Source organism: Sparus aurata, chromosome 15 (assembly GCF_900880675.1).
Source record: "Sparus aurata chromosome 15, fSpaAur1.1, whole genome shotgun sequence".
Taxonomy (NCBI): Eukaryota; Metazoa; Chordata; class Actinopteri; order Spariformes; family Sparidae; genus Sparus; species Sparus aurata.
This window is the reverse complement of record NC_044201.1, coordinates 27,836,370-27,849,755: the sequence shown is the minus strand read 5'-3', so window position 1 is coordinate 27,849,755 and position 13,386 is coordinate 27,836,370. Positions and strand designations below refer to the sequence as shown.

The window sequence follows — 13,386 nt, the reverse complement described above, 5'->3', positions numbered from 1 at the left end:
GAGGTGAGATTTTAAGTTTCTGTCGACAATAGTATGCTAGCTAACGTTAGCCTCAAGGCTAGGATGTTTACTGTAGCAGCACTGTCAGCTGCTCTCTCTGTGGTTTTTGGAGCAGAAAGTACCGATGTTATCATCCACATTTTACATCGTAAATATCAAACGTGACCTGAAGCGATGTAAGACATAAATATTTTCAAGCTTAAGTTGATAAAAATCTTTATAACAGTAGTCATGTGGCAACTCAGACCGCCAAACTGCCCCGACTACAAGAGAACTGACGACAATCCATCTGATCAGCTCAGAGGCAGGTCGGTGATCTTTAAGCTAATTTCTCAGACTGCACGTTATAATAACAACTGATTGGGCCGAATCCGTACAGCGTCTGTTTATGCTAGCAATAAGAAAAGCATCTGTGCAAATACAATGAATGATGGCTGGATTCCATTCATCTGCTCCAGTTTCAGAGTTCAGGGTTCATTTTTATTATCTAACTCATCTTATTCTGTATTTTCCTCACAATTAAAAGTCAAATATCTGCTGTGAGGGAATCTTGATCATTGTTAGTGTGAAACCGCTGGATGTTTTTGACAGGAAGTTGAGACAGTTTACAGCCGTGTAAGTGACAACAGAACCAAGTGATTTTTCGTGGCTAAACCCAAACAAACCTTAAAGCACAACGTTATCATAGAAACATAAAGTTTCAACATATCGTTTGTTTGCTGAAATGAAACTTTACAACATTTATTTTGGTGATTGAGTTGCTGCGAAAGAGGAAGAGCTGTTGTAGCCTTCCCGTTTCCTTACTCCTCCGTCCAGCCTGTGACAGGAAAATCGATCAACAAGTGCGCCATTTTGAAGGTTGTCTCGATTCCTAAAATGCTTTTAGGAGTGTTGATGCACTGTTTTTTTCCTTTTCGGCACCAGAAGACACAAAACAGGCGTGGCCACAGCAACAAATTGCGTTCTTTACTGACATTTCACCTTTTTAATCATGTCACAAGTAAATAGTTGTCGTTTAAACTGCTCTGCTCATCTGACAGAGTAAAATACAGCAGTGCGATATAACAAAACAACGAACAGACGAAGCAGCTGTGACACGGCTCATTTTGTTGCCTCGTCTCTTCCTCGCCTTCTCTGCTCGCATCTCGTGTGGGAAGGACGCAAGGAAACGAATCAAGGATGTACAAACGGATAATGGCTGCATGAACTCCAGTGTACAGACTCCAGCAGGGCTCGCATCGATTTATCTGCACAGCTTTTTAAACATTTGAAGCATTCACATTCTTGAACTGCAACATAAATATAAACAATAGAGGAAATATCCAACAATTAAAAATGATAGTAGAGACTGTAGTGGGTGTAGTTGATGTGTTTGTGGCCATCATGTGAAGTTACTGTAACCCAGGAATCCCACTGGATGCGTGTACGTTGTGGAAAGGCTTTGTGCTGCTGTCAATGCGGAGGGCTTTATTTTGAAAAGGATCAGGATGTTATGTCGTTGTTTCGGTGTGTGACTTCCTGTCTGCTCTGTGCTGAATTCGACTGAATCACCGGCTGAAATAGAAGCCTTGTGTATACAGAAAGGTCCAGACTGCTTTCCATGGCTGAGCGGAGACGGACCGTACACACATCTGGTGGAATTTAGGGTTCACACAGTGCAGCAGAACCTCAAGCCAAAGTGACTACAATGTCACAGAAACACAATTTCGGATTTAGAGACATAAAAAGAAGCTTTTAGAAAGTTAAAAAAAACAGTAAAAAATATGCTGGTATAAAGACGAAAACATCTACATTCACATCTGATGAAACAGAGTCTGCATTCAGTGGGGCTTCAACAGGCACTCAAACAAGCCCAGAGCAACTTAGACTATGCAGTAAAAGGATAAACATAATTGTTCACTGGTGCCAAGTGATAATAACAAAGTTCAGATGATGCCACTTCAAGAATTTAACAGCAACACCTGTTCGTTAAAGCGAATAAATCAGTGAGTTCAGGCTCAGTCCTCAGGTTGAGCTTTGGTGGCTCGTTGGGTCAAAAAGTTCCCAGCAACCCCAACGCTCTGTTAAATTGAAAGCTATATGTGTAATATATATAAAATATGTTTATGTAGTTTGTGCTTGAGTTGGGGCCTCCGTATGTTTGTGCTTTCTCTCTAAACAGCGAGGTCGTCTGCTCTCGTTCGGCTGCTCGTTCTGCTGGTTTTGCTGAGTCTTCGATTGTCCTTCTGACAGACGTTCGGGCAAAGCAACAGCCGGTCGGAGTCGCCATGTTGGATCCGAGGGCAGCTGATCTCCCTGCCGCCAGGGCTGAAGCAGTTAGTGTCGGTCATCAGGTATCCGCCATCTTGGCCCTCATTGTTACTAGTCTCCTGCCATCCGGGCGGGTAGCAGCTCATCTTGAGGAGATTCACCTCCTCCACGGCGGCGGCCATTTTGTGCTTCTCTGTGGCCATGTTCTCTGAGTTTTGTTGGTTGGCCAGGCGGTGGTTGGGGAAAGGGAGGGGCAGGAAGTGCGTGGAGCCAATCACACACTGGTTGAAGTCTGGAGGCGGCGTCGACGGCGGTGGAGGAGTCAGAGAGAGCTGTCGGGCCAGCGGGGCGTTAACGGGAGTGACGGCCTTCCTTCTGTTGAAGTACCGCCTGCAGCGAAGAGGTTCAGACACATTAACGTTAAAATGTCACCAGCAAGAATACGATTAGTAAACATGATGTTTTAAACTGAACCATGTGCCCAAGTGAGAGCATGTGAAACAATGACTTGTCTGATTTACACTTCAAAACTACTGAAGTCGGCCATTCATTCCCAGAAAAAGTGGGAAGTCACATTTCAGGCCTGCGGGCGGTTTTTCTCGCACAGTTTGGCCTTTTATGTGTAACTCCTGAAATGCTGAATCACTGAAGGCCTGAAGAGATTCTCTACAGGACTAAAACAAAAAGGATTCATACACCACACGGCGCGCACACACATCCCTACCTTTCAATCCCACAACACCACAAGGGCATTGTCATTGACATTATTTTCATCATATTTAAAAAAAGAAAAGCCCCCAAAAAAGTCATAATCATGTCGTGGTTTTGGTTTTTAGTTGATATTTTATCCCCAAGTATCAAGTTTTACTTTCCACTTCCTGTCTTTGTCTGTTTTCTCTGTACACCTGTGTTTGATAAGTTAATAATTCCTGTGTATTTAAGTATTTAAGTATGTAAGTTGCTCCTGTTTTGTTGCCGACCTTTTGATTGTGGATTCTGCTATTTGGATATTAAAGCTAGCTTCTAGTTTTCAACCCACCTGCCTCAGAGATCTGCATTTAAGACCTCTTTTGATAACCTTAACACATCACAATATGCGTCTGTATTTGTTCAAGGTGACACAAATCATTAGACATTAGACCTAAAATGTTGACTTTACATATTTTAAGAAGCTGTTTGACATTTTTGCTCTAAAAAGTACTGAAACATGTAGTTGATAATCAAAATAGTTGGAAAAATGTATTTTCTTTCCTTCCTTTAATTGGCCACTTTCTCTCACACTTAGATCACACAGCAGCTTACTGCATCTTCTATCACCTATTATGGGATCCAGCTGTTTAGTATTGTACCTTCTTAACATTGGAGGAACCACAATGAACAGTTCAGACTAACAGTAGACACATTTTGTTCTGCAACGTTTCCTTATGAAGCAAATGTTGATCTCACGATGTCATGGATCTGGAATCATGACACCATGAAGAAGCTTAACATCCATTTGTAGCTGAGATTCAGAATGACTGACTGATGACTGAATAAACTCAGGTTTTTACCCTCCTACAACGTAAACGATCCAGCTGTCTTGGCAACGGTGGCACCAACGATAGTCCTGGTTGGAAAACACCAGGGGGAATGTTGTCTGTTGCCACTTTATATAAAAACAATGGTAAAATTGATGCACAGCGCCGGGGCATCCCAAGTCTGCAACACAGGGATTTCTGTTAGGTCTTCAAACCTAATCGAGAGGACCCTGATAACATCAACAGGTTTATCTTCTCGGACTTCATTAAAGAATCTCTCTCACAGGCTGAATAGACCCTCTAACGACGTGTAAAATCGGTGGAGCTCCCCCTCGTGTAAAGATTGATTTCATCCATTTTAAAAGCAGCTTCTGGTTTTTATTTATTTCAACAAAGCTCTCAGATAAAAGTGCCATAATGTCGGGTTGTAAGTTGTTATTTCCTGTTTTATTTTGTAGGTTTTCCTCCTCGTAGAGTCACTTCCTTTCCTCGTGTTTTTCTGCCTGTTTTTTCCTGTTCTCCTGCGTTTCATGTGTTAATTAGTCTCTCTGTATTCAAGCCTCTTACTCTTTGCCAGTTCTTCTGGTTTGCACCTCGTGTTTTCCTTGAACTTCATCCTGGTTTGTCCCACATTCGGTTTTGTGTTCCTCTTTAGATTCAGCTAATCAGATCCAGCCTGCATTGGTTTTTAGGTTCAGTACAAACAAGTTGTTTGTGCTTGAATGTGTGACCAGACGTTGCAGATTTGGAATTCACCTGCAGTGATGTTGGGTCAGTGCGGTCTGATCAAAGGCTTCAGTCACCGTTATGCTTCTTCAGACTATCATGAGTGTGTTCAAGAATAACACACACACACACACACACACACACACACACAGTTCGTACCTGCAGCAGTGTCTCCAGGCCAGGTGATGCAGTTCGAGCACACTGAGGGCCAGAGAGACAGCCGACACAGCCAGCATGAACACTATGAAGACGTTTTTCTCTGTTGGCCTGGAGACGTAACAGTTCACTGGATGTGGACACGGCCACGCCTGAGAGACAGCGAGAGAGCAAGAATACGAATATGTAGGACTTAATGTCATGTCTTATATGTCGAAATGATTAAAAAATAAGATGCAGTTCTTGTTTTACCTTGCAGACGTACAGAGGATTGAGGAAGACTCCATACAGGAAGTACTGGAGGCACAGAAACACCACCTGTGTGGACGTCCAATCACAAGTCAGCTGCTGTCATTTACTGTGAGTATCACACAGTGGTGGAAGAAGCACTCAGATGTTTTGGTTGAAGGTCGAATGTGTCAGATGGAGTCTAGCACTGTGGTTGCAGATTTGAACCAACTAAACACACCTCGTCTCACTCTCCCCTACGATGGCGTATTCACATCCTGAATATCTCCCGTAGGGAGGGTGAGGCAGCGGATGTTGCAGTCTGCTAGTTACCGCTAAACTGCACACACTGCACTGCAAACAGTGATGTCACACAGATAAGTTGCATTGTGGGTTATGTAGGCGCCACGTTAAGAAAGGGAAGAGGTATGTTTGGAATTTAAAAAATTACACTAACGTGAGTCCAAAGGTGCCAAAGGGTGCAATGCTACCCCTGTGGACTGCTTTTAAAATGCTGGAGCCTACATTACCCACAATGCAACTTAGCAGCTGAGTGACATCACTGGAGGCAGATTACATGCAGCCACAAAGGACACATGTGCAGTAATTCTCCCAAAGACCTGTAAACCCACTTTAATGTTAGGTTGGCGGTGTAAAGGTGATGATACGACAACGTAAATCTACTCTGTTACAAAAACCAATTCAGAGCCGTGTTGATGCATTTTTTTGGTAAACTTGTAGGCAGAACAAGGCGCTGAGACCAAACCACACAATAGATGTGGAACAACACCAAAACATTCGGCTAAAAGAGGCTTAAAAGCAGCTACAATGATAGATTTTACCTCCATGATGGTCCGTATCAGGATACTCAGTATGTAGGTCTGCAGCAGCGCTCCTCTCAGACGCACTCGACCTGCTGACAGACCCTTCTCCTTCACTTCCTCCTTCTCTCCTTTCCTACCCCGCTTCTCTCCTTCTCCTCCATCACCTCCTCCCGGGTCGTCCTCTGTCCCTCCACCCTCTCCTCCCTCCTCCTCTCTGCTCCTCCTCTTCTCGTCTCTGCGGACGATGTGCATGGCGTGACCCATGTAGATCAGACTGGGCGTGGACACGAACACGATCTGGAGCACCTGGGAGGAGATCAGGTGAATTAGAGGTTAGTGACGCACATAATTAAAGGGTTATACCAACAGATTTGTATGGTGACAGTATGAGGATTTGTCTTTCAGTGCAGCCAGTTTTGTGGTAAAATCACTTCGTAAGAGTTAAAACTTGATTCAGTCGTGTTTTCACGTTGGAGAACTTCCCGAGGGATAAAATATCTTATCCAGGAGTGATGTTGTTGAGAAATAAAGTTAATCTTCGGTTCTGAAATGAAATGAGAACAATGGCTGCAAGTAAAGAAGCTAATATGCTGCATATATTACCCAGTATCGTATGTGTGCGATGGGGAAGGCTCGGTCGTAACAAACGTTCTCGCAGCCGGGTTGTTCAGTGTCGCAGTCGAAATCTTCCTGTTCGTCTCCCCACGATGACTCGGCTGCAGTCCCGAGCACCAGGATACGGAAGATAAACAGGATGGTCAGCCACACCTGTGGAGCAAAACGACAAGGAATCAAACCCTCAGAAACAACACTATGGACATATAGTAGATAATGTGGGGAAACAATGAAGTAAGGAGGAGTTTTTGTAATAAAACGAGGGGTGTAGATCTGCAGGAAGATGATCTACTGCGGGGATAATAAAGTTTAAATTAAAGTAAATAAATGCACGATGAGAAATGATTCAGGGACTCTCGAGTATGATTTCAGGACAAAATTATGTTTTATTAGAGACAGTTAGATGTTAATTTAGTTTATTTTGAGATTAATGAGATCACATTTATTGTGCTTCGTGTGCTCCATCAGTGGTTCGTGTGACTCTGCAAAGTACGACCTGGAGTTTGTTGTTGGCTTAGGTTTTGTTAATTAAACAATGGTTCTCCCTTGTTTATTAAATACAGACGATTAGAGACGATTGCTGCTGCAAAGGTATGCGAGGTATCAAGTTATCAGATAACAGTTGTTCATTGTGTATCTTACTGTGTCTAGTGTTGATTTTATATTCCAGTCTCTGAGCTGAGGCTGGTGGTCGCCTACAGCCACTGGGAGAGTGTGGGAAGTGAGTCCACCTGATGGAGATGTAGTTTGTTTTTGGCCTTTTCATAGTTTTATTGACAGGACAGCTTGAGAGGTGGCTGGTATGGGATAAGAGAGAGGAGGATGCAGCGAAGGACCGCAAGGCAGCGAGGACAAAACCTCTACATGGGTCGCATGTTCTGCCAACTGAGCTGTTGCTGCAAAAGCACACATATTCTTTGTTTTTTTTCTCTTTTTCTATTTCTCTCTCGTCATAAGGTTTTGGCAGGAATGCCACTTGATTAGAGTTAGGAGAACGTCATGCTCTGGCTTAAAACAGCCTTCCTGTTTTGGTCACTACAAAAATAAGACGACTGGAAATATCCCCAGGACTCAAAAACATAAAAAATAACCGGCTTTGGTTGTCAGAAAAACAGCTGAAATTATTATGTGTAGCGTTTAACATGAACAAGATACGTTACTTTTGGTACAAATGTCAGTCCTCGACGTATCTTTGGTTTTGCAGGAATATTAACTACTAACGTTAGAGATTTGTGCTGTGATCCAACAGAGCGTGGTTCACTTTATTCACTTGGTTCACTTGTATAATGTCTGTTCCTCCTGTTCTGCTCTTTTTTTGAGCAGGCTGGCCACGAGCCAGAAGCAAACGGCAATTGTACAGTGTTGTGTTGTGTTGTGTTGTGTTGTGTTGTATTGTTAAGCTAAATGGCACCAAGTTCCCTTAGCTGACTGCCTTCCTGTCACCCTGCTCGCTATGCTCCAATTATGAAGAACAATGATTTGAATGCTATTTTAAAAGCCTCTGAACTCACAAAAGTAAATTAAATCACATTTTATTTAACTTTTTTTTAGCTAGAAACATCCAGTCAGCCGAATCAGACCTTTGACAGCCTTGTTGTAGAGTTTTATTAAATAAATACGACACATTACCTCCAGCCTCAGTTCAGATATTTACCACCTTTAAGGAATTACACGATGATTTCCTCAGCGGCTGTTCAATGCAAACAAACGCGGCGTGTTTATGTCTGTTTATCTTCTTCCAGCAATGTGTGCAGGAAGTCGGACCGGTGCCGCTCTGGCTGGCACGCTGTGTGTGCTCCCCAGTTTGTACATGCGTGAGTGTGTTTGTGTGACATACCTTGCCAACTGAGGTGGAGTGCTCCTGTACTTCCTCCAGGAAGTTTCCCAGCAGGCTCCAGTCTGCCATGACTGATTACAGCTCAGCGCAGATCTTTCAGCTCGTCCAGCGATTGTCTTTTAGCTCTGTGAGGTTCACGATTCACCTGAGGAACAGAGAGGACACGCAGGTGTAACGTCTGCAGCGGGGTCAGGGGTCATCTGTTGAGTTTAGGCTTCTCGTGATCTCATTCAAGGTTTATTTAGACAAAAGATTTTGAAAAAGCTGCATGTATGAAGTTAATCGATGGACTCTAATACCGACTTCAAGCACTTTAATTACATGTAACTTATTCTTCTAATTCTATTACATAAGTTTAATGTAAAGTGTCACAATTAATGCAAAAAGTTATACCTGAGTAAAAGTAAAAATACTTAAAGTATCTGATATTAAATGTACAAGTAAAGTATATACACATATATACATGTATGTTTACTGTATGATATGTGTCAATTATCATCATGGCAGATTATTGGATTTGATATTAATCATTTTTCTGATTAAAAATGTGCTACTTTGGCTCTGACACTGTAATCTGCAAAGTAACTAGTAACTTAAGCAATCAACAATATGGAGAATAAAAATAAAGTATTTTCCTCCAAAATATAGAGGAGTGGAAGTATAAAGTAGCAGAAAATGGAAACTCAAACCTCAAAATTAAAAATATCACTGTTACAAGTAATTTAATTTAGACATATTCTGTTTTTGGGGATTTATTTCGTGTAAAACAAGATTTATTTTTGGTGCGTCCACTTTCTCTTCTGTCTCAGTTGGTTATATTTCCCAAACATTCCCAGAATGCCTTTCAACAAAACTCAGAATAAAAACAGCAGAGGAAAAGCGGAACAACCTGTCACCATTAAACATAAATCAACTGTTAACCTGTTATATTAAATCTGTTTGATGGAATGTAAGTGAGTCATATTCAAACATAACTCTGAACCTTCTTTAAGTTATATTCACATGTATGTGCATGTACAGTTATGTATATGAGGGGTGCACATACGAAGGATTAGGATGAGATGTGTGATGAATATTCTAATTGAAACTCACATTTATTTCAGTTTTCGTTCCTTAATTTACGACGTATTTCTTTAAAATGTGCATGAAGTTTGGTGGATGGAAGTGCAGCAGTGTGTACAGTTTGTGCTGCTTGTTACTGTGACATGACTGCTTGGTGTGGGATTATGTTTTGTGTGTGTTGTCTTGTATTATCTTGACCTCCGTGACCCTTTTCCCCACCAGGCCCTCGACCCCATTAATAAAAATGTCTGTGCCCATGTCTTAGTTTAGCTTCACTCTCGGTTCCCACACTCCCCTCCGTGAGTCTCTGGGGAAGGAAAAACTCCACGTCGACTGTAAACACACAGTCTGCCTCCGTCCCTCTGTCACTGTGGATATGAATAAGTATGTTTATGTATGTAGCGTGTACTACTACTGTTTTTTTTAACTGTAGACTGCTTAACAAGGGAGTTTAAAGCAGTTCCAACAGGGTGTTCAACATATAAACAATATAGAAAAACAACATAACATTTTTTCTGTTGTGTTCTGGCTCGCTAAGTTTCACAGTAATCTGATCGGTACGTAGACAGTGATGTTCATGTTTGGTATTCATGACATAAAGGAATATTACTCAAGTTTAAGATATGCAGACCTTTTAAAGATGTCAGGGACAGATAATTGTTTAAGTTTTGATCAGGGAAACTTTGATATGCAACATCGAATATTTGGCACAGAAAAGCTATTTTTTATTGCAAGAAACTGCTTAATTTAGTCTTTTTTGGGGGGACAATTACGGTACAGAATTTGCGGCCCAGTCATCTCAACATTTGTCACACCACCGGATGCTAGTATTGGACAAATCTGTTTTTGTGGCATCAAGACTGGGCATTTTTTTTTAAAAACCATGATGTTTTCTTAAACCTAACCAAGTGGTTGATGTCTGTAAACCCAAACAGAGCAAAAGCAAAGTGTTGTGACTGAAACAAACATAAGGAATCGTTCAGTTTTAACTTCTGAGCAGGATCTTGACCAATATCTGCAGATTTAGGTGAAACTAGGCACAACTCTCAACTCTCCTTGCTCTTGATAGATAGATAGATAGATAGATAGATAGATAGATAGACAGATAGATAGATAGATAGATAGATAGATGGATAGATAGATAGATAGATAGATAGATAGATAGCATTCTTATTAAGTCTCTTTCAGGTGCTTCATTATACAAATCGTAACAAGATAAGAAAGAAATCCGTCTGCAGGGAAAAGAGATAAACCCACATCGGTCAGTCTCAATCGGTCTCTTCCATTTGTTCAAATGTCCCTTAAATATCCCTCCCTTCCTGTTTTTGCTAAACCCAGAGGCTTTGAACAAACCGTGTGTGCGTGTGTGTGTGTGTGTGTGTGTGTGTGTGTGTGTGTGTGTATGACTTAGGCCACCGTCATTTTAGACTGAAGTTAATCAGGAGGGCTGGCGACACCGCGGACAAAAGCCGAGACCCCGAATGAATAAAAAGCTGAGTTTTGGGTCAGTGGTCGAGGTGAGGGTTAGGATAAGTCTCTAGGAAATGAATATAAGTCAATGTAATCTCCCCAAAAGTGACCCCAGTGTGTGTGTGTGTGTGTGTGTGTGTGTGTGTGTGTGTGTGTGTATTTATGTCTTTCATAAGTGCTCCCACCATCATTAATAACAATATTACTTCCTTGTATAGACTTTCGCCTGACCTTTGCATGCATGTCTGTGTGTATGCGCCCATTATCCAGCACTCAGTATTGTTCTGCATCCTGTCCTGATAACACACACACACACACACACACACACACACACACACACTCCTCTCTGCTGGTTTACAGTAATAAATGAATGACCGTTGACATCACTCAGACCTGAGGATGTTTTGGATTCGATATGAATCTTTCTTTATGACTTTAGTATTAATAGGTCATCTTGATAAGAAATGGTAAGGAAAAAAATGTGAGACATTAATTAAAAGCAGGGAAGTCAATTCATAAATAAAACCAATAAATAAATCAGAAGTTTCCACCTTTTACTACAAACTTGGATCTGAGTTTTTAAACTGTTTTATAAACCGGCCCGTTTTTGTTACGCTAAATCCTGACATCCATACAATGTGATACTAAAAGTTTGTTTTTTGAGTTATTTGTTTATTTCCTCATCACATAGAGAGGCTGGAAACTGAATGTGAAGATGCACTTTAGAAAACAATCTTTTTAACAGGAAAATTAAAGCATTAAAAACGCTTCATATCATCGTATTCTTTAGTGTTATGACTCTGAGAATTGAGCGTTAAAATTATTAATATTATTATAATATTATGTAGAAACAATATAGTTGGTATTAATGTCTGTCAGCAGGTCTGATTCTGACTTATCAGAGTTGGATGAATAATGAAATAAAAACCATTTTTCATGGCGGAGTGCTGAGGATGAATTGAGGAAAGTTGACTTTGTTTAACCTTTTTTTATTGTTTGTCCAAGAATCAACCTAAAGAACAAATACCACACTGTACAAGTCTTGCATTAAAAACAAAACTTAATTATTATCAACCACATTTACATCGACTATAGAAAGTAAAAGTACTTGTTGCTGCAGTAAGTTGTTCCCTTGTTCCTGTGCATCCACAAAAAGTTGATATCCTGTTTCCAGCTTTGCAACGGTGCATTTTGCAGCTGATCCAAGAGGATTTAAAATAGTTTCTTTATCTTAAGAACCCATAAAGGAACACGTAAACCTTCCATTTATCACAAACATTTAAATACATGTTTTCACTGGTATGAAAGATTGTGATGGAACGAGTCGCTAAAGCTGTCAGATACTTAAATGCAGTGGGGGAGAAAGTACAAAGGTGCATGAATCTCAGATTTGTTCTTTACTACAGTATTTGTAAGTTTCCCTGCTGTTGGTCTCGGAGGAATTTGAACTGTGAAAGTGATCAAATTATGATCCTGACCTTTAGCTGAAAATACAAAATGAAAGTCTGATTTTGTAGACATGAAGTTGTGTTACAGAATCCACCTGACGGACACAAACACACACTTTACCTGATTTCTGATGCAGAAGCAGGAGATCACAGCTGGAGTGAGAAAATCTTGATAAAGCCGGCAAAGTGGCCGCTCGCCTCCTCTTCCTCTTCCTCTTCCTCCTCAGCAGGTGCTGTTTAAGCGCCTTTGAGCACGGCACTTCTTCCCCCCGCCGCCGATCCTCAGCAGCCAGCTGCAGAAGATGTCCAGATGTCTTCCAGTTGTTTAAAGTATCTGTGTTATACTCGGACTAAAGTTTTTAAATCTGAATTTCAGGCTCTGAGCAGAGAGTCAGACAGACAGAAGAGCAAATGTTCAAACAGAGTCTAAGTCGAGTTCGATCAGTTGAGTTGTCAGCGAGAGACAGACGAGAGCAGTTTGTGTCCTGAGGACTGAACTGAAGTTGATGTGGGACTGAAGTTTGTACCAGCTGCCACCTCCTCCTCCTCCTCCTCCTCCTCCTTCCTCCCTCCCTCCATCGTCTACATCTACAGTTGAGGAAGTGGTCTTGGGGCTTGGCTGCCTGCTATTCAACTCTTAAGTATGTGCTTGTGTGTGTTTGTGGTGTCTGGCATCTAAAGGAAGTCAGATATTGTATTTGGACACAATGGTTCAGCTCCCAGTCCATTCTTCTCTATATGTCTCTCTTTGTCCTTCTGTTTGGCCATTTTACTGCTGCGCCTGAGTGGAAAGTTACTTTTTAAATCAACAGTAGTTTATAAATCCATCCACACACACAGTTTCATCTGTGTTTCTGCAGAAATATGACAAATATTTCCAGAAGACGTCAGTGAGCAATTTGTTTTGGGGTTTTTTTTTGCCATCGCCTTGCTGCTAGGTTAGCCTGACAAATGTGCGAGCACATGTTCATCTGCTCGGCTGCAGGCAGATGCATCTCGCCACGCACGCACCAAAGACTTCCCTGATTTGTGACGGGCCAATCACAACAGTCGATCCAATGTGGGTCGCCGATCCAGACTTAAGAAGTCACAGGTTTCACTGCACTGACGTCACTCACTAGTGCCAGGTGAAACAAGGCAAATATAAGTCAAGATTATTCATGTAATTGCATTGTGATTTAGAGAGAGTCTTTATTTTATCACATACAATTATTACAGAAGCCCTGATGGTCAGGTGAGACATTGTTTTTTTT

The 13,386-nt window shown here is 41.4% G+C and overlaps 1 protein-coding gene across 1 annotated transcript; it reads right to left on the bottom strand.

Annotated features, from left to right (window-relative positions):
* Positions 1–952: 952 nt before the first annotated feature.
* LOC115596134 (gap junction alpha-5 protein-like) lies at positions 953–12,647 on the bottom strand. The gene is made up of 7 exons (XM_030440945.1): positions 12,255–12,647; positions 8,154–8,298; positions 6,305–6,469; positions 5,720–6,007; positions 4,902–4,967; positions 4,653–4,801; positions 953–2,640 (listed from the first exon to the last, which is right to left on the bottom strand). Exons 2-7 carry the CDS (start codon positions 8,220–8,222, stop codon positions 2,154–2,156), a joined length of 1,224 nt encoding a protein of 407 aa, XP_030296805.1. The 5' UTR covers positions 8,223–8,298; positions 12,255–12,647; the 3' UTR covers positions 953–2,153.
* Positions 12,648–13,386: the final 739 nt, after the last annotated feature.